This window comes from Lynx rufus, unplaced genomic scaffold (genome assembly GCF_022079265.1).
Source record: "Lynx rufus isolate CCGP_SWC_20201006 ecotype Redwood Valley unplaced genomic scaffold, mLynRuf1.p SCAF_7, whole genome shotgun sequence".
Lineage (NCBI taxonomy): Eukaryota > Metazoa > Chordata > Mammalia > Carnivora > Felidae > Lynx > Lynx rufus.
The window spans coordinates 49,965,790-49,988,124 of NW_025814889.1; the positions used below are offsets into that span (position 1 = coordinate 49,965,790).

At 37.0% G+C, this 22,335-nt stretch overlaps 1 protein-coding gene across 1 annotated transcript in view; it reads right to left on the reverse strand.

Annotated features, from left to right (window-relative positions):
- The window catches only part of SLC15A5 (solute carrier family 15 member 5), an 84,480-nt gene that overhangs the window by 49,812 nt on the left and 12,333 nt on the right, over window positions 1-22,335 (reverse strand). The window contains exons 3-4 of the mRNA XM_047065543.1: window positions 14,282-14,451; window positions 3,585-3,805 (exon numbers count right to left, since the gene is read on the reverse strand). Of these exons, the coding sequence (XP_046921499.1) occupies window positions 3,585-3,805; window positions 14,282-14,451 (391 nt within the window). The remainder of the gene's footprint in view (window positions 1-3,584; window positions 3,806-14,281; window positions 14,452-22,335) is intronic.

A 22,335-nucleotide genomic window follows, 5' to 3' on the forward strand; every position in this document is an offset into this window, starting at 1 on the left:
CATGAAAAAGATCTGCATAATAAACTAGCAGATAAGAAATGAAAACACAAACAAAAACCCCCAAAAACCAAAAAGCAAAAACAAAGAAAACTTCTACCCCATCCCAAACACTCAGTGTAGTGTCCGAATTTCTTCATTTTTAAAATAACCCTGGGACACCTGGGTGGCTCAGTTGGTTAAGTGTCCGATTTCAGCTGGGGTCATGATCTCACGGTTCATGAGTTCGAGCCCCGCGTCGGACTCTGTGCTGGCAGCTCGGAGCCTGGAGCCTGCTTCGGATTCTGTGTCTCCCTCTCTCTCTGCCCCTCCCCTGCTCATGCTCTGTCTCTGTCTCTCTCTGAAAAATAAATAAACACTAAAAAAAATTTAAATAACCCTAATAATTTTCACTGAAAGCCTAACCCTAACTTGGAGCCTGTTCACGTGTTCCAAACCTCTTGTTAATAAGCACAGTGTCACAGGAAAGAGGGCGTCTCTTCACTTTTCTAGTTTGTGAACTTTGTTGCAATCACTCACTATTATCATTCATAGTGCATAGTATTTCTTTAATTCCCACTGGAACACAAAGCTGCTAAGTGGCTTGGAGAGGAAGTCACCCCAAATCTTGTCCTTAAGAAATGGATTCTCCAAACCTTTTTTCTGGCCGTGCATTCACTGCAGTAAGAGTTCTGCCTCATCGCTGTATTGGGAGAACAGCACTACTCAAATACCCGAATGATAACTTCCTGTTTGAAACTTTCACTGACTCCTTCTCTGTTATCAATTGCACTATTTCAGAGGGCAGAAGAGTCAGAGTCATAAGTGCAGCTGTTAACGAGCCCACCGCTTGTAAAATGAGCCTATTGCAACGTTAACTGCCTAAACCCAGGAATGGACCGTATTTTCAGGGACATTCTTTCTATCTCTATAAAATTTGTCCTGGTGATAATTTATCTTCCAATCTTTAATTTGACCTTTAGGATTATAAACAAAGATTGCTTTGGTTGAATTCAGATGGCAAGACTGAAGGGAAAAATTAGCTAGCTCTGCCCTAGTTTAATAAAATTATTAAGCACGTATCCCCCAATCAGAGGAAAATGAAAGATGTTTTTTAAAAAAAATGCTGGCAGCAGATCGGCTCTAAGACTGAAAGGCTCCCAGCATAACTTGGAAGTTTCTGTTACTGATTTCAAATGAGAATTATTGTTAATAGGAATAAAGTTATTATCGGCATGAATCACAGACACAGAAACCTGTTAACTTAATAATGTGGTGAATGTACTATTAATCTTTAGTGAAGCAATATTAATATATTGCCTAATTTAAGAAAAGGCTCCAGTGTCTTGAAAGCTTGAAATCATTTCTGCTTCTGCCTCAAGTTCTGAAATCATCCCCTTTTAAAATTTTAAATACTTTTATTTCATACAAGCCTCTGAGTATTCAGAAATAATTGCTGTCAATAGAGATTCATTTTCACCTTTGAGTGGCCAGTAATGTCAAATGGCAACATCATGAGCCTTAATATCAACATATTTTAAATGTATGTCTTGGAACTGAAGGTCAATAATGGCTACTAAATTTAAAATATGGAATTTGAGGATGTTTTATTCTTGGTGCTTTGATCGCCTTTATGCTGGTGATTATTTCATCTGAAGGTAAAAATCTAATTTCAGCCTGTCCCATTGGAAGTTTCCTCTGCCTCCCTTGAGAAATACATTCTAAACTTTTTTGAAAAAACTTTCTGGCATAATATTACTGTGTATAATTTTGGCACCTGTACGTCTGTGTCAGGGATTTTTAACCCGGCTGCAAGGGAGGCATTGTGGGGAACAGCAAAGCGTGGTTGTTGATCCCAGCCCTGAGTTGAAATGCCATTTTTAGTAGGGTGACTGTAAGCAAGGTGCAAGTTACTTAATGTCTCTGAGCCTCAGATTTAACATCATAATATCAGCCATCGTAAACTTGCTGTGGGAATTAAATGAGATACTATGATGTCATCTTTTAGGAGCTGTGACACATATAGGTGATCAATAACTGGGCCTCTAGATTTAGTAAGATAGTTAAAAGTTGGTTTATTGAAATATATGGTAATTTTTGTCAGATTAAAAAATTATGTCAGTTTGCAAAAAAGGCTTGAATTTAATAAAAAAAAATCAAGTGTCGCTGCGTTATGAAGATAAATTTGTGCTGATTGCATAGAAGGTTTGAGGCTAGCTATGGACCACTTAGTAATTTTGTACTTATTATTAATTTTATCATTTTAAGATGTATATGATATTAATGATCATTTATATTGGTAATATTTTTGTCTTTTTGTGCTAGTTCCTACTGTGGAGTCAGGAGGGAGGCTGAATCTACTAAATCAACTTAGCTTTCATGTATTGTTTACAGCAAGGGTTCTTGGGAAACTTTTTGCAAAGGGCCAGACAGAAAAAATTTCCACATACTGATTCTATTGAAACCACTGGACCCTGCTGCTTCATACATAAGGAGACATAGAATGGCTGTGTTCAAATAAAACTTTATTTATTGACCCTGAATCTTGAATTTGATAGAATTTTCATGAGCCATAAAATAGTTTTTTATTTTGATTTTTTTCAAGCATATGAAAATATAAAAACCATTTTATCTTGCATATAAAAAAATTTTATCTTGCAAAAAAAAAAAAAAGCGGTGGGCTGGATTTGGCCTGCAGGCAGTAATTTGCTGACCCCTAGTCTATTAGAGCAAGCATTATACTAAGAGCCAGCAGGTAGATTTGTTTTTCCTTTCATAATTGTGTGACTTAGCCATCCCTTCCAAAAATCGCTTAATTTTACTGAGCGTCAGTTTCTTCTTCAACAAACGAAGTAGTTGAGTAAATTAGTCTCTAAGTTTCTTTTCAGCTCTATTGCTCTAGGATTTATGAATATAACTCAGATCATTACCCATTTAAATTTCAAGTTGTGGGCTGACAGCAAATATAGTCCTGAATTTCTTCAAAGACTTTATAATCATTTATATTTCTTCCTAAGAAAGTTAGTCTTTGACCATTATCACATTGGAATTATTTTTTATCACATATATTTATAAAAGTTACTTTGGCCTTGCTGTTTTTCCCTTTCATTTCTCCACCGCATAGGGACTGAATCACCAAGGAACTAAGGGTGGGTGGGGAAAGAATCACTTGTTCATTAGCACATGTACTTAAGAGTACAGTGGAGGTGGTACTTCAATCAGTCAAGTTAGCTACATGTGAGTACTGGCTTTTAAAGGTTTAATGAAGGAGGAAGGCAAAACCTTTGGTTAAAAAAAGGTGGGGGAATTGCCCATAGATTTCATTTTTTCATGCATTGCTCTTATGCCTTGTGACTATGCACTCCGAAATATCGTCCACAATTTCTGGAAGACATTTCTAGTTTTACATACTAGGTTCTCCTCAGGTATACCTCTGCCTGACCCCACTTGTCTCTTCAAATTAGAGCCTGTAATGATGAGAAGCATTTATGCGATAACTGCCTGACAAAGTATATGAGAAGAGCTTGTTGGGATGAAAATAGTTACTGGTAAGGTTCACATGCAATCATTTTATTGTTTTGGGGGCAATATTAATTACCCCTCCTTACCTGCATGATGCATATTCTGTAAAGGAGCTGAAAAATGAGGAGAGGGAGACAGGTGAAGAAAAATTTTGTATCTTCCACGTGAAGCTCACTGTAGCAACCACCATTTTTTTTCTTGGCGTGGTCTAACCAGCTGGTCACATCTCTGGCAAGACGGCAATATTGCAGACAGCATGTTTTCAGTGCATTAACAAACACCCCAAAGGTTGTCAGGAGGGAGTAGCCTGCAATGAATTTGAAATGTTATGTATTAGTAAAGGAATTGTTCTTCAATTTTCCAAGATGTCAATCAGAAAGATGACAATTGCAAGGATGAAGGGCAGTAAAGTGAGCGAGAAGGTTTTAGCACTCAAGGGGCTGAATTCAAAGGAACAAGCTTCTGACAAGGGTTCTGGCATCCTGGTGACCAGCCCAAGGTGGTGCTTGACAGCTGATGTAAAAAATGAAAAAGGTAAGATCAATGGGAACATACTAAAAAGGGAAGAAAGGTGACAAAATAAAACACCAAAGTAAGAAATTCCACAATCTCTTAGAAGTCTAACTCATTAATGAATAAGACAACCAGAACTTTCTTTTACAGCCTTAACACAAAGAACTATTACTATTTTTTTAATATAAACTCTTATATAAATAATCCTCACTTGTCAGGTAGAGGGTGGTTTCTTATTTTGACATGGAAATGAAGCAAAATGTATTCTCTGCTTTGACTTTATCCTTGAATTTCAGATGTAAGGTTAAACTTTGAACCCTTCAAATGACTTTATACATGTTGATAGTGTCACTAAAAGTTCAGATTGGATTAGCTGGCTTTTGACTTTTCCAGTAGTTTCCTCTGGGTTTATATGGCTGTCACTTTGGCATCAGAAGCATTTTATTGCTTCAGATGTTAGCAGTCACTTACTGCTCGTGATTTGCAACCTCATTGTTGCTTTTTTTTTTTTTTATGATCTTTCAGATTCCACCTTTTCTTTGACTCCATTAGGACTTCCTGATACAAAACAGATAAGAGACTACTCCCCCTCCCCTCTGTTTAGTTAGCAATTCAGTGCGCCATCATAATTGTTACAATTTTTCATAGTACTCCCTTGACCAAATAAACCCTTCCACAAATTACATAGACACCAAACCATGGTTGAGCGATAAATGATATAATAAATGTAAAAATGTTTGAGTTTCTCCCAAGAAGTCCACTGTAAAAACTCAGAGTATAGTTTGATTGTCATTTTGTTTATGTTCAAGTTTCCCACAATGAAATGCTAGATGAAATACATTCTAACCAAATTCATTTAAATGCCATAGACTATTGGTTTTTACATTTAAATAAAGAATATTTATTAATATTTCTTTTTATGGTTATAGAGTGATTATATTGATTTGATCTCTTTTAAGAGTTGTAATAGACCTATTATGTCAGGCTTTGATTAATTGAGGAAGCTGGGGGCCTGGTAATTGAATATGGAACCTTTAACCTCTAAGTCACTGAATCAAATCCAGCCCAAATTGGTAGTGACCAAGAATGATTACAGCAGTGGCTCTATGGTGGCCTCTGTGAAGTGTGTTGAGGTCAAGTGGAAGTATGTCGGAATAATTGCATCTCCTATGAGCTCATATCTGTAGTCACTATTGCCAGACACAGATGAAAGCCCAGGGACTGAGAGGGCCAAGGGGACAGAAGCACCTGTGAGTGGTTGTGTCTCTTAGGAAAGAACAGGGACATCTTTTTATTATTGCAGGAAGAACTGCTCTATTATGAGACTTTCCTAGCTATTTCAATTAGTTGAGTTAAGATTTTAGTAAGACGAGAGCTGAGAATGTCTTGATGAACAGCCTGGAGACTGAATTTGAACAGTTCTGGGTGAGGAGGCTTAACTCCCTGACATTCCCTTGTGATCTCGCCTCTGTTGCTCATCAACCTGTTCTCTGCTCACCTTTTACAAAACAGTGCTGTGCAGATAGTAGGGTTATTACTGGCATTAATCCAACATGTTCTATGCTTTCAAATAGGCTTTATGATGAAATGATAACTATTCACAAGAAGAAAGAGTATTTCCAAAAATATTCTCCCTAATTTTCTATTTTTTAAATTCAGGAAATTACATTAAATACGTTTTGAACTCATTATTCCTTTTTTGCTTAAGTAAGTCACTATTTGTTGCAAGATAAGCTTGCATCTGCTCTTAATGCATGGTAAGTTGATACCTGCAGTATTATTAAACAGTTAAATATCTTTATCATTTCTATTTTTTTTCATTTTTAAGAGTTAGAGAGTGCAAGTGAGGGAAAGGCAGAAAAAGAGGGGAGCAGAGCATCTGAAGCAGGCTCTGTGCTGACAGCAGCCCTCCCGATGTGGGGCTTGAACTCATGAACTACAAGATCATGACCTGAGCTGAAGTCGAATGGTCAACCGATTGAGCCACCCAGGTACCCCGCATATTATTTCTAAGGAGAAGTAGTTTAGATTATTGCTTCTTAAACTAGTTGTGTTAAAAAAGGTTTTTAAAAAAAGTCTCAACTATTATGGTCAATACATTTTTAAAATATAATGAAATGGAATACCTAAAGAATAAAACAAAGACATATAAAATATAAATCCTGATATTTTTATTATTACCTTCAACAGACATAAAATCTAACTTTCTGTAAATATTCCTACATGTTTTCTCTCAGTGTCTATATTTATTTTGTTGCACTCCAGTAACAAACAGTTCATTGATCAGCACTTCTCCGCGGGCAAGGCTTTGAGTAGCACTGGCTTCAACTGAATACGCACTTTGAAAAATGAATTTATTTAAACAAGTAAAATTATATCTGATAGGGTGATATGAAACAACAAAAACAAAATGGTTAAGAACAAGAAATGACTGGGGCTCCCGGGTGACTCAGTTGGTTAAGCATCCAACTTTGGCTCCGGTCATGATCTCACAGTTTGTGGGTTCGAGCCCCGCGTCAGTCTCTGTGCTGACAGCTCAGAGCCTGGAGCCTGCTAGGGATTCTGTGTCTCCCTCTCTCTCTGCCCCTGCCCCGCTCATGCTCTGTCTCTGTCTCAAAAATAAATAAAACATTAAAAAATTAAAAAAAAAAAAGAACAAGAAATGATCGATAATGAATGAGGTCTAAAATTTTAGCTAGGTCAGCAAGGGCACATAATTGATTCCAAACAAATGTGAATGCAATAATTCATTCATTCAACATATTAAGTACCTACTATGTGCCCAGGGCTTTCATTCTTGAGAATATAGTGGTGAACAAGACTCACAAATCCCTCAGTTATCTTTCTGGTGGGGGAGACACTAGCCAAGCAGAAAAATATCAGGTGAATTCAATGATGAAACCAAAATGGACTGATAAGACAGACACTCATTATGAGATACAGAGACAACCAAAAGAGTGGAAATTTGAACTGAGGATTGAATGACTGGAAGTAGGGAAAAGACATGGAGGAAGCATATGCCAGGCATGTCATAGGGTAGAAATGAGCTAAGAGAGATTCAGGAATGGTACAGGTCGATGAGGCAATAGCTCAGTTAGTAAGAAGATTGGAAGGAAGTGAGGCCCAAGAGTTGGTCAGAGATCAGACTTTACAGGCTAAAGTATGGAGCTTGGAGTTTCCCCGCCTCAGTGTTATGAGAAACCATTAAGAAATTTTATGCAGAGAGGGGCGCCTGGGTGGCGCAGTCGGTTAAGCGTCCGACTTCAGCCAGGTCACGATCTCGCGGTCCGGGAGTTCGAGCCCCGCGTCGGGCTCTGGGCTGATGGCTCAGAGCCTGGAGCCTGTTTCCGATTCTGTGTCTCCCTCTCTCTCTGCCCCTCCCCAGTTCATGCTCTGTCTCTCTCTGTCCCAAAATGAATAAACGTTGAAAAAAAAATTAAAAAAAAAAAAAAGAGATTTTATGCAGAGAGATATTATAGGATGTGTACTTGGATAATACATTTTGGAAAACAAGAAGGGAAGCTGAGAGAGGGCGAGAGGTAGTGGTGACTTGGATGTAGTGATAGCAAAGAAGAGAAGCAGACAGAATAGGATGTATGTTTGAACAACTGGCAGTATTTTCTGATGTGGGGGGAGTTTGAACAAAAGAGAAAATTTGAGGATGACTACTTATTTTTCTCCTAAAAAACTGGGTGTGGGTGACTTACACTGAGACAGAGAACACAAGAAAGGGGCTCGGTTGCAGTTGAATGAATCAGGAGTTGAATTTTGGTCAGGTTAGTTAAGTTTGAGAGGGCCATTAAAAAAACAAGTTAAAATGTTGAGCCTTGTCTTCAAGAAATGTACGAAAATCTCTTATCTTCTAATGACTTATTTTCTATTCATTTTTGAGAGCTCATATCTTTTTGTTTCTGTATTTGATTTTATTATTATCTATTTTTATTTTTTTTAAGTAAGCTTCATGCCCAGAGTGGAGCCCAACACAGGGCTTGAACTCACAACCCTGAGATCAAAACCTGAGCTGAGATCAACAGTCGGATGCTTAACCATCTGAGCCACCCAGGAGCCCCCTTTGTATTTTTATTTTGATGAGGTTTTGAGAGATAGCAATAAATGCATGGTCAATCTACAATTTGATTAGAAGTCTTATTTCTGAATTTCACAATACATACATATGAATGGAAAAGGGAGAGAAACTGTGTAGGAATGTATTAAATTGAAAAAAAAAAAGTTTTCCACCATAAAAAAAAAGGTCAAATAGAAGTTGGATATGTGAGTTTCAAGGTGAGGTCAATATGAACTTGAGTGTTTTGGTGTATAGTTGGTATTACAAGCTGTGGGATTAGCGATCACTTAAGAAAAGAGTGTGGGAAGACATGGGGTCCCTGGAATGCATCCTAGGGCTCCACATCAGTTAGAAGACTATCATGGGAGAAAAGTTAGCCTAGGCAATCGAGAAGGAGTAGATAAGGTACTATACAGGTTTTAAGTCAGAGGGAAAGAAGGCAGGGATGTAGCAAGCCTAAATTGATCAGCTGGACTGGGAGGGAGTCACAAGGTAGCTAGAGAAGGCAAGGGAAGGAACTGTACAGCAATCTGTCTGCCCAAGGAGAGCAGCGGTTGTCCCATCAAACCGTGGAGTTATCCCCGAATGTTAGGGATATCCTGTTGAAAACATCTACGTCTAGATATCACACCATCTTCTTGGATTCATCCATTAGATTTAATAGAAAATTCAAGCCTTCTGTACAAATAATTTTGGGTGTCGTGTAGACTCAGCTTTTTAAAAAAATCCATTGTCATTATAATTTTCAAATTGCTTTTCTGCACCAGGAGCAGAAATGGGAAGTTGAAAAAAAAAACTGGAATGAAAATACAATGGAGACTTCAAGCTCTGGTTCAAATGTGCATGGCAAACACACCAGGCGTGCACATTTTAAAATAAAACAGATGAGCTATTTTAAATGTTTTATTGCAAAACTTAAAGATTGTAGCTATTACTATTTTAAAAAAACTTTAGAAAGCAATTTTTCTATTCTTTGTACCTTTAAGTCCTTGGCTCTGATGTTCTGCTCCTCTGACCTTGATCTAATCATGAATATCTATGCTACTTAATTATAATAAAAAAAGCCTACATTGCACTCTGATGGTAGATGCACATTTTTTCTTCTTTGGTCACCTGCCAGTTCTCAAAATTATAGCAGTGGGAAGAAATGCAAATGAAGGCCGTGCTTGACAGCTAAACATAATGGAATGCATGGTCCACATTTGAAAAGTTACCTTAAAATAAAAGGTAGCATATAAAAAATCATTTCTTTAAGGTCACCTATGGCTTTGAATTACAGCTTTGAGGAATTTCCAATTTAGTCATCAGAGAAGAAGAAGCCAAAATAAGGATTATATACTTTTCTAAGAGGGAAGACAGAGTTTTACCACATCATAGTTGGGTGATCTTATAACTCGAAAATAGAAAACAAAACAAAACTAAAAACAACGAGGTATTCACTTTATAGAGTATTGTGTAAAGTAAACTACCCGCGAACATTTTCTATTATACTTTTGGTTGCTGGTAATAAAATTTTTCCTTGTAAATTTCCAAAGAAGGGTTACTTTATCATATGTTAAAATATGTAACATATGGACTACAAATAGATTGGCGGTGAACAGTTGATTATATGTATCTGTTCTTACTTGAAGAATTGCATTTCTTAATTCAAATAAGTATATTCTCAAATAAGAAATCAGGAAGCAAATGGATGGATGGTGTATCGTTATTTAGAAAATTTTGAATCTAAAAATGTTATGTATAAATAAAGTTTTAAAAATTGTAAAGATATATATTCACAAAAATCCAGAAGTATTTGATAATTATTCCAAAAACGGCTAACATTGTCTTTCAATAAAACTCTATACTTTCCATTTTTCTCTTTTTTGCTATCTGGGGCTGACAAAGACTGTCTCTCAGCTTTTTTGCACATTGAACCCTTTCCACAGATCATTAGGAGGATGTGCACTGCTTAGCTGTGATCCACAGACCATAGGACTCTGACAAACAGGGGCAGGGGCTTCTGTGTATGATATTTTCCATGCTCCCATATGTAGTATACTAAAGTGGGCTCCGGTCTGAGAAAAATAAGCCTTGGGTTCTGGTTCCACTTCAGCTATTTTCCACGAGGTCCTTGGTAAGTCATTTTATTTAATTATGCCTCAGTTTCTGCACTCAGTTTAACGATAATAGACACTGAACATTTACCATATTCCAAGCATTTATCAGACACGGGAATACCCAATTATAATCATAAGTAGATAGTTTCAAAATAATATGGTAGATAGGGGCGCCTGGGTGGCTCAGTCGTTAGCCAACGTCCGCTCAGGTCGTGATCTCGCAGCCTGTGAGTTTGAGCCCCACTCGGGCTCTGTGTTGACAGCTCAGAGCCTGGAGCCTGCTTGGGATTCTGTGTGTGTCCCTCTCTCTGACCCTCCACCCACTCATGCTCTGTCTCTCTCTCGGTGTCAAAAATAAATAAACATTAGAAAAAATTTAAAAACAAAATAATATGGTAGATAAAATGGTAAAGATACGAAGAGGTGCCACTTCATATACTGCAGAGCAAAGCATATGGAGTCTGAGCTATGAGAGGATACATGGTACCCACTCTGCCCACGTCACAGGTATGGGGGAGGGGAGGATGAAGTAACATTGGTGAATGTATTTAATTTTTAAAAATACAACTCACTGCATCATTCTTAGTGATAGCAGCTGTATAGACAACTATACAGTAAAAAAAAATGTTAGAAATTAAGGCCACAGTTAGACAAGATAGATAAATAAATTGTCAGACTGACCAAAGGAACAGAATAGAAACTTCAGCAATGCAAGTGGCTGTATACAATGAAGGTGACATCTCAAATTAGTGGGGAAAATGTAGACTTTTAAATAAGTGAGGCTGGATAAATTGAGAGTTACAAAGAAAAGTGATAAAGTTGAGTTCACTCTTAAAACCTATTTTAATATACTTTGAAATGGGTCAGAGATACAAAGGTAAAAAAAAAAGAATATGAAAACTGAAATAAAACATGAGAGCATTTCTTTATAATCTGAAAGTAAGGAAAACTTTTCCAACATGATTCAAAATATAGAAGCAATTAGGGAGAAGATTGATAAATTTTGTTATAAACATAACCACTCCCCCCAAAGAAAAGACAAAACAGACTTAAAAATCTTGTGCATGGAAAATAACACAAGAATGAAAGTTAAAAGATATTTGATAAATGGGGAATAATATTTATAACTTTTATCATATACAAAGAGTTAACATCTCCACTATAGAAAAATCTTCTAAAAAATCAAAAGTGCACAATCCTATAGGAAAAAAAATGGACTAGATGTATGAAAAGATAGTTGACTGAAAGAAATACAAATTATTCTAAGCATTGAAAAGACGTTGGTTCAACTTTTCTCATAATAAAGGAAATGTCAATTAAGACTTTAGTGAGATACCATTTTCCACACTCAAATTAGTAAAAATTGAAGAGTTTGACATTACTCTGTTGTAGAGACTGTGGGGAAATGGGCATTCTCATGCATTTTGGTGGAAACACATATGGTACAACCACCATGGAAGGGAATTTGCCAAAATATAGCAAAATTGTATGTAAATTTACTTTTTTGGCTTAACAGTCCTTCTAAGTTAAGCTAGGGAACAAATGCAAAGAGAGGATTGCATCAAGCTATTCATTAGATTCTACTTAACAGCAAAAGCAAAAAAAAGAAACCAAAAACAACCCAATGTCCGTCAACATGAGATTGGTAAAATAAACAATGGCTTACTACACCATGGAGTGCCAGGCAGCTATAAAAAGGAATGGGGCATATTTTCATATACAATTATGACACGATCCCTAGGTCATATTAACTAAGAAATCAGATGAGAAAAGTGAGTAGTAATACACTACTGCTTATATAAAGAGGGGAAAATACATACATGGAGACATACACACGCATATAAAATTTTAATATTTTCCCTTATTGCAAAAATGGAGGATAATTCTTTTAAAATGTGTAAACAGGGGCACCTGGGTGGCTCAGTTGGTTAAGCGTGAGACTTTGGCTTAGGTCATTATCTCATGGCTCATGGGTTTGAGCCTGTGTTGGGCTCCGTGCTGACAGCTCAGAGCCTGGAGCCTGCTTCGGATTCTGTGTCTTCCTCTCTCTCTGCCCCTCCCCTGCTCCTGCTCTGTCTCTGTCTCTCAAAAATAAATACAAAAACATTAAAAAAATTTTTTTAAATGTAAACAAACACCTAAGGGAATAGGAAGGGATATAGGAATATAAATAGACCTTGTTTTGTACATGAATTTAAGATACATGAAACTATTTCCATGACTTAAAACAAAATTAAATTTCAAAAATATGTCTAAGTATGAAGAAAAATGGAACAAATACAGTTAATTGTGTATAAAGTTAGTGACATAACCAGATGGAGAGAAACTATAATAAGTAACTTTAAAAATAATAATTTTGGTGTACATTCCTAGGGTTTATAACAAAGAAAAAAACCTGCAAGAGTATTGAAACTGTTCTCAACAACCATACTGGTGGTGGTAGTGTCAGTCTAAGATTACTAAGGGGGCACCTGGGTGGCTCAGTTGGTTGAGCATCTGACTTCAGCTCAGGTCATGATCTCACCATTTGTCAGTCTGAACCCTGTGTCAGGCTCTGCGCTGACAGCTTGGAGCCTGGAGCCTCCCTTTGGATTCTCCCTTTCCCTCTCTCTGTCCTTTGGATTCTCCCTTTCCCTCTCTCTGTCCTTCCCCTTCTCTCTCTCTCCCTCTCTCTCTCTCTCTGTCTCTCTCTGTCTCTCTCTCAGAATAAATAAATAAACTTAAAAATAAAAACAACTAACAGATCACCTATGGAAGATATTGAAGCTCAACTCATTGATTTGAAAGTCTAAAAATAGAGGAAAAAATTGAACGTTTGCTTTCTTTTTCTTATATAAACTGTACTTATGTATAATTAGTTAATGAGGAGACATTTCTCTTTATAGAATTATTTCAGCTAATAAAGGAGGAAACAGAATATCACCACCTTGCAACCTACAGTGGAGTATGGACTTGAGCAGAAATTTTCAGTGGGGACTGTTACTGCAAAAGCAGAGATAATCAGACATCACGCCTCTTGGCCAAAGTACATAACACCATCTATGAAGGAATTTTGCCCCCACTCCCAAATCTTAATGTGATCAAGCATCTAGGTCTTTCAGACAATTTACAGGAAATAAGAAGGAGAAACGTCTGTGACATGTGGATGTAATGAGAGAAATCGAGACTATGAGAAATGCTCCGTGGAATGTTTAGATTTCTTTAATAAATTGAAAAGAGACAGAAATGAAAGAGGAAGAGACAAATGAAAGGTGATATAGTAGATTTAAGGAACGTATTTGCCATTTGGAATGTACAAACCTTATTTGGATTTGATTTGAACAAAACAAAATATAAACAAATTTTTAAAATGGAAACAGAGGGGTTCCTGGGGCTCAGTTGGTTAAGCGTCCAACTTTGGCTCAGCTCATGATCTCAAAGTTATCAAGTTCAAGTCCCGCATAGGCTCTGTGCTGACAGCTCAGAGCCTGGAGTCTGCTTCTGATTCTGTCTCCCTCTCTCTCTCTCTCTCTCTCTCTCTCTCTCTGCTCTTCCCCTGCTGTGTTCTGATTCTCTCTCTATCAAAAATAATTTAAAACATTTTAAAAAATGAAAAATAAATAAAAATTAAAAAATGACAACAGAGATTTTTAACAGTGACCAGATATTCAATGGTGTTAAATTCTTTCTGTGTGTCTTTTATTGTGTGTGTATGTAATAATGACATCGTGAATATTTTTTAAAGTATGTAATTTACACACATATGCACAAATGAAATGCTATAATGTTTCATTATTGCTTCAAAATTACCAGGAGGGATGGGGAAAAGAGTGAGTGGAGTTGATAATAATTGAAGCTGAGAGCTCAATAGAGTGGTTACATGATTTTTTTCTACTTTTGTTTATGTTTAAAAATAACCCATTAGTAAACCTTTTTTAACAAGGGAAAAGTAAAAGAAATTAGAGATTGTTGATATTCTTGGAGACTTTGTTGCTCTCAAGTGTAGTAATTGGTAGAATCTACAAATTCTGTGGTTGAAAGAGAAGTTACCGGGGATCAAAGAGGAAGAAATGAGTCGAGAAAACCATGAAAACCAAAAAATTAATGTAGAATGTGGTTTACTTACATTTTTCTGGCTGATGAATCAGGTTACAGTGCATCATATGAAGAGTTATCATAGCCATAAGTGTAGACATAGAAGGAATGAGTAAAACCAGGGTCCAGGCCCCTGAGTGCTGAATGTAAGATATTCCCAGAAAGACAATGGTTGCTTTCAGGTTCATGATCCAACAAAACCTGGGGTGCACAGATGGAATTAAGAATACCATTCAGTTACCTCAGACAACCATCACAAATTTTAATGCTTTTATATATATTTCTTTTTAATTTAACTTTTTATTTTTCTTAAATTTACTTCCAAATTAGTTAGCATACAGTGTAACAATGATTTCAGGAGTAGATTCCTTAGTGCCCCTTACCCATTTAGCCCATCCACCCTCCCACAACCCCTTCCGTAACCCTCAGTTTGTTCTCCATATTTATGAGTCTCTTCTGTTTTGTCCCCCTCCCTGTTTTTATATTATTTTTATTTCCCTTCCCTTATGTTCATCTGTTTTCTCCCTTAAAGTCCTCGTATGAGTGAAGTCATATGATTTTTGTCTTTCTTTGACTGACTAATTTCACTTAGCAAAAAACCCTCCAGATCCATCAATGTAGTTGCAAATGGCAAGACTTCATTCTTTTTGATTGCCGAGTAACACTCCATTGTATATATATACCACATCTTCTTTGTCCATTCATCCATCAATGGACATTTGGGCTCTTCCCATACTTTGACTATTGTTGATAGTGCTGCTATATACATGGCACACCTTTGAAACAGCACACCTGTATCCTGTGGATAAATGCCTAGTAGTGCAATTGCTGGGTCGTAGGGTAGTTCTATTTTTAGTTTTTTGAGGAAATTCCATATTGTTTTCCAGAGTGGCTGCACAAGCTTGCATTGCCACCAACAATGCAAAAGAGATGCTCTTTCTCTGCATCCTCGCCAACATCTGTTGTTGCCTGAGTTGTTAATGTTAGCCATTCTGACGGGTGTAAGGTGGTATCTCATTGTGGTTTTGATTTGTATTTCCCTGATGATGAGGGATGTTGAACATTTTTTCATGTGTCAGTTGACCATCTGGATGTCTTCTTGGAGAAGTGTCTATTCATGTCTTTCACCCATTTCTTCACTGGATTATGTTTTTTGGGTTCTGAGTTTGAGAAGTTCTTGATAGATTTTGGATACTAACCCTTTATCTGATATGTCATTTGCAAATATCTTGTCCCATTCCTTTGGTTGCCTTTTAGTTTTGCTGATTGTTTCTTCTGCTGTGCAGAAGCTTTTTATTTTGATGAGGTCCCAGTAGTTCATTTTTGCTTTTGTTTTCCTTGCCTCTGGAAACATGTTGAGTAAGAAGTTGCTGAGGCCAAGATCAAAGAGGTTTTTGCCTGCTTTCTCCTCAAGGATTTTGATGGCTTCCTGTCTTACATTGAGGTCTTTCATTCATTTTGAGTTTATTTTTGTGTATGGTGTAAGAAAGTGGTCCAGGTTCATTCTTCTGCATGTCGCTGTCCAGTTTTCCCAGCACCACTTACTGAAGAGACTATCTTTATTCCATTGGCTATTCTTTCCTGCTTTGTCAAAGATTAGTTGGCCATATGTTTGTGGGTCCATTTGTGTGTTCTCTATTCTGTTCCATTAATCTGAGTGTCTGTTCTTGTGCCAGTACCATACTGTCTTGATGATTACAGCTTTGTAGTATAGCTTGAAGTCTGGGATTGTGATGCCTCCTGCTTTGGTTTTCTTTTTCAAGATTGCTTTGGCTATTTGGGGTCTTTTCTGGTTTCATACAGATTTTAGGATTATTTGTTCTAGCTCTGTGAAGAATGCTGGTGTTAGTTTGATAGGGATTACATTGAATATGTAGATTGCTTTGGGTAATATCGACATTTTAACAATATTTGTTCTTCCTAACCAGGAGCATGGAATCTTTTTTCATTTTTTTTGGTGTGTGTCTTCTTCAATTTCTTTCATAAGCTTTCTATAGTTTTCAGTGTATAGATTTTTTACCTCTTTGGTTCGATTTATTCCTAGGTATTTTATGTTTTTTTGTGCAACTGTAAATGGGATCAATTGCTTGATTTCTCTTTCTGTTGCTTCATTGTTGGTGTATAGGAATGCAACGGATTTCTGTGTGTTGATTTTATATCCTACAACTTTGCTGAATTCATGAATCAATTCTAGCAGTTTTTTGGTGGAATCTTTTGGGTTTTCCATATAGACTATCATGTCATCTGTGAAGAGTGAAAGCTTGACCTCCTCCAGCCGATTTGGATGCCTTTTATTTCTTTGTGTTGTCTGATTGCAGAGGCTAAGACTTCCAATACTATGTTGAATAACAGTGGTGAGAGTGGACATCCCTGTCTTGTTCCTGACCATAGGGGGAAAGCTGTCAGTTTTTTCCCATTGAGGATGATATTAGCGTTGAGTCATTCACATATGGCTTTTATGATCTCGAGGTAAGCTCCTTCTATCCCTACTTCTTGAGGGTTTTTTCAAGAAAGGATGTGGTATTTTGTCAAATGTTTTCTCTGTATCTATTGAGAGGATCATATGGTTCTTGTCCTTTCTTTTATTGATGTGATGAATCACGTTAATTGTTTTGTGGGTATTGAACCAGCCCTGCATCCCAGGTATAAATCCCACTTGATCGTGGTGAATAATTTTCTTTCTCCAACAATACATTTATTGTTGGAGCCGGTTGGCTAATATCTTGTTAAGGATTTTTGCATCCATGTTCATCAGGGAAATTGGTCTATAGTTTTCCTTTTTAGTGGGGTCTCTGTCTGGTTTTGGAATCAAGGTAATGCTGGCTTCAAAGAAAGAGTTTGGAAGTTTTCCTTCCGTTTCTATTTTTGGAGTAGCTTCAAGAGAATAGGTGTTAACTCTTCCTTAAATGTTTGGTAGAATTCCCCTGGAAAGCCATCTGGCCCTGGACTCTTGTTTTTTGGCAGATTTTTGATTACTAATTCGATTTCCTTACTGGTTACGGGTCTGTTCAAATTTTCTATTTCTTCCTGTTTCAGTGTTGGTAGTGTATATGTCTCTAGGAACTTGTCCATTTCTTCCAGATTGCCCATTTCATTGGCATATAATTGCTCATAATATTCTGTTGTTATTGTTTTTATTTCTGCTGTGTTGTTTGTGATCTCTCCTCTTTCATTCTTGAATTTATTTATTTGGGTCCTTTCCTTTTTCTTTTTGATCAGACTGTCTAGTGCTTTATCAATTTTGTTAATTCTTTCAGAGAACAAGCTTCTGGTTTCATTGATCTTTTCTACTGTTTTGTTTTGTTTTTTTTTGGTTTTGATAGCATTAATTTCTGCTCTAATCTTTATTATTTCCTGTCTTCTGCTGGTTTGGGGTTTAATTTGCTGTTCTTTTTACGCCAGCTCCTTAAGGCATAAGGTTAGGTTGTGTATCTGAAATCTTTCTTCCTTCTTCAGGAAGGCCTGGATTGCTATATACTTTCCTTTTATGGCTGCCTTTGCTGCGTCCCAGAGGTTTTGGATTGTGGTGTTATCATTTTCATTGGCTTCCATATACTTTTTAACTTCCTCTTTAACTGCTTGTTTAGTCCATTCATTCTGTAGCAGGATGTTCTTCAGTCTGCAAGTATTTGTTACCTTTCTAAATTTTTTCTTGTGGTTGATTTCGAGTTTCATAGCATTGTGGTCTGAAAATATGCATGGTATGATCTCGATCTTTTTGTACTTACTTAGGGCTGATTTGTGTCCCAGTATATGGTCTATTCTGGAGAACGTTCCATGTGCACTGGAGAAGAATGTATATTCTGCTGCTTTAGGATGAAATGTTCTGAATATATCTGTTAAGTCCATCTGGTCCAGTGTGTCATTCAAAGCCATTGTTTCCTTGTTGATTTTTTGATTATGATCTGTCCATTGCTGTGAGTGGGGTGTTGAAGTCTCCTACTATTATGGTATTACTATCAATGAGTTTCTTTATGTTTGTGATTAATTGATTTATATATTTGGGTGCTTTCACATTTGGCACATAAATGTCTACAATTGTTAGGTCTTCTTGGTGGATAGACTCCTCGATTATGATATAATGCCTTTCTGCATCTCTTAATATGGTTTTTATTTTAAAGTCTAGATTGTCTGATATAAGTATGGCTACTCCAGCTTTCTTTTCTGGCCATTAGCATGATAGATGGTTCTCCATCCCCTTATTTTCAATCTGTAGGTGTCTTTAGGTCTAATGTGGGTCTCTTGTAAACAGCATATAGATGGATCTTGTTTTCTTATCCATTCTATTACCCTATGTGTTTTGATTGGAGCATTGAGTCTGTTGACATTTAGAGTGAATACTGAAAGATATGAATTTATTGCCATTATGATGCTTATAGAGTTGGAGTTTCTGATGGTGTTCTCTGGTCCTTTCTGATCTTTGTTGCTTTTGAGATATATATATATATATATTATATATATATAATATATATATTAAATATATATTTATATGTAATATAATATGTATAATATATATAATATATACTATAATATATATATTTATATAAATATATATATAAATTTTTTTTCATCTTTTCTCCCCTCATTGAGTCCCCCTTAAAATTTCTTGCAGGGCTGGTTTAGTGGTCACAAACTCCTTTAATTTTTGTTTGTCTGGGAAACTTTTATCTCTCGTTCATATTTTGAATGACAGCCTTGCTGGATAAAGAATTCTCGGCTGCATATTTTTCTGATTCAGCACATTGAATATATCCTGCCACTCCTTTCTGGCCTGCCAATTTTCTGTGCATAGGTCTGCTGCAAACCTGATCTGTCTTCCCTTGTAGGTTAGGGACTTTTTTTTCCTTGCTGCTTTCATGATTCTCTCCTTGCCTTAATATTTTGTGAATTTGACTATGATATGCCTTGTTGATGGTCTGTTTTTTTGAATCTAATCGGGGTCCTCTGTGATTCCTGGATTTTGATATCTGTGTCTTTCCCCAGGTTAGGAAACTTTTCCGCTATGATTTGCTCACATAACCCTTCTACCCCTATTTCTGTCTTTTCCTCTTCTGGGACCCCTATGATTCTGATGTTGTTCCCTTTTAATGAGTCACTGATTTCTCTAATTCTTAAATCGTGCTCTTTTGCCTTAATATCCCTCTGTTTTTCTGCTTCATTATTATCTATAAGTTTGTCCTTATATCGCTGATTCTCTGTTCTGCTCATCCATCCTTGCTGCCGCTGCATCCATCCGTAATTGCAGCTTAGTTATAGCATTTTTAATTTCATTCTTACTATTTTTTACTTCTTTTATCTCTGCAGAAATGGTTTCTGATCTATTTTCAACTCCAGCTAGTATTCTTATTATCGTGATTCTAAATTCTGGTTCAGACATCTTGCTTGTATCTGTGTTGGTTAAATCCCTGGCTGTCGTTCCTTTGTGCTCTTTCTTTTGGGGTGAATTCCTTCATTTGTCATTTTGAAGGGAGAAAAGGAATTAATGAGGTAGAAAAATTAAAATTAAAAAATTAAAATTAAAAAATATTAAAATTAAGTAATTAAACACACACACACAAATCGAATAAATGATGCTAGATCTTAGGTGTTTTTTTGTCTGGGTGTTGAAAGTGGTTTGACAGATTAGAGAAAAAAAGTGGGGCGGGGGGGAAGAAAGAGAAAAAAAAAAGGAAACCATTTGAGAATTTGAAAAAATGAATACACTGAAGTAGACTAAAATGAGAGAATGGAGGTAAAATAGCATTTGAAAAAATATGCACAGAAGTAGAGAATACATAGAAAAAAATTAAAGAAAAATATTTTTATCAAAAATTAAACATAAAAATAAAACAAAAAAATAAAAAGAAAAAAGAGAAAAAAGAAAAAAGAAAAAAAAGGAAAAAAAGAAATCGTTTGAAAATTTGAAAAAGTGAATACACTGTAGTAGACCAAAATAAAATGATGGAAGTAAAATAGAATTTTAAAAAAATTTACATAAAAGCAAAAAATATAGTAAAAAATTAAAAAATATTTTTAATAGAAATTGAAGGTAAAAATGAAGTTTTTCTCTTTCTGCATTCAAGCAAAAAAAAGGAAAGAAAAAGAGAAAAAAAGAAAAAGAAAAAAAGGCGATTGTTTGAAAATTTGAAAAGGTGAATAAGTGAAGTAGACTAAAATAAAATGATGGATTTAAAATAGAAATAAAAAAATTTATACAAAAGTAAAAAATATAGTAATGAAAATTAAAGAAAAATATCTTTAATAAAAATTGAAAATAAAAATGAATTTTTTCTCTTTCTGTTTTCAAGAAAAAGAAGTGTAAAGAGAAAAAAAAAAGAATGAAAATTGAATAGATGGACCTGCTAACAGATTTAAGTAGGACTGAAATTACTTATTTTTCCCCTAAAAGTCAGTCTAGGTATCGCTTTATAGTCCATATACTAAGTAGGTGGTGAGACTTGTGTTCTTGAAGAGCAAGGTTGGCCCAGTTGGGCGGGGCTCAGTGTAACGGCTCTGCTTTCCACTAGATGGCGCTGCTAGCCTACTGAGGTGGATTATTGAAGTGCCTGTAGGTGCGTATGTGCATGTGCCAGAGGGGTGAAAATGGTGCCACCCAGCTACCCAGTCTGTTCTCCCAGATCAGCAATCACGCACCTGTCATCTGTCTTCAGCTTTCGTCCACTCCCTGCTTTTTCACTCTCTGTGACCAGGCCCCAGGCAGTACCTCTCTCCAGAGTTTTGTCTCATATGTGGCTGCTTTCCCAAGCCCCCTACTTCTGAAGGACTGCAGCTTTGACCCATTCTGCCCCTCTGTGGAGGCTCTTACTGAGCAATGGCCAAATGAGCAATGGCCGAGTGTCAGCTGCACCCTGGAATGCTTGCTGGACCCTGCTGCTGCCAGTGCCCCGAGACTGCAGCCAGGTGCCAGCCTGACCCCAAAAATGTTCATGAGATGGTGTAGCAGCAGCTTTTCAGGGATTATGGAAGATCACAACACACATCTGGCACCAGGCTTCACCCTTAATGACATTGTTCCAGCACCAGAGAATGTGGCTGCCTTCTGGGGTCTGCTGGGACCAGGTGGCTTCAACAGTCTCTACCAAATGTCCTTCCAGCAGTGAACCATTTTTCCCCATGTGGCCCGAGATCCTCCTGGGTCCCACTCTGTTCCTGGTGATTCTCCCTTCCCACCAGAGCACCACCACGTATGGAGCTGTGGAGTTGCAGACTCTGCACTCCCCTTGTTTACAGTCTTAATGGAATTTAAACCTTCTCCTTTCTCCTTTTTTTAGTTTAGTCCCTGCAGCTGTTTCCAATTTTCTACTTTCTCTCCAGCTGCTTTGGGGAGGGGTGCTTTTCCCGTATTCTCGCCCCCCCCCAGTCTCCGTCCTCTCTCCACTGGCAAAAGCACCTCCCTTCCTGCGCCTCTCGCTCCCCATGTTCACTTCTCCGCGCCGTGTACCTACTGAATTCTGTGGTTCAGGTTGTGCAGATCGTTGTGTTAATCCTCCAGTCAGTTTTCTAGGTGTGTAGGATGGTTTAGTGTTGGTCTGGCTGTATTTCATGGATGCGAAACACACAAAAAACTTCCATGCTGTTCTGCCATCTTCACTCCTCCCACTTGTATATACATTTAAGCTATAAAATTGTGGCATGTTGGCTAAACTAGAATTTTCTTTTTTTTTTTTGAATTTTTTTTTTAACGTTTATTTACTTTTGAGACAGAGAGAGACAGAGGATGAACGGGGGAGGGTCAGAGAATGAGGGGAGACACAGAATCGGAAACAGGCTCCAGGCTCTGAGCTGTCTGCACAGAGCCCGATGCGGGGCTCGAACTCACGAGCCGTGAGATCATGACCTGAGTCGAAGTCGGACGCTTAACCCACTGAGCCACCCAGGCGCCCCTGAGCTAGAATTTTCAAATATTGTTTATCAGATTTCTTAGTAAGTGTATACATATCAGCTATGGAGTCTTAACCAATTTTGTCATCTGTGTTTCATTCCTTTTGAGATTACATGTGGAAAGAATGTGTTCTCTTATCTAAAGTAGAAGTTGACAAACTTTTTCTACAAAGGGCCTCATAGTAAATATTTTAGGCTTTGCAG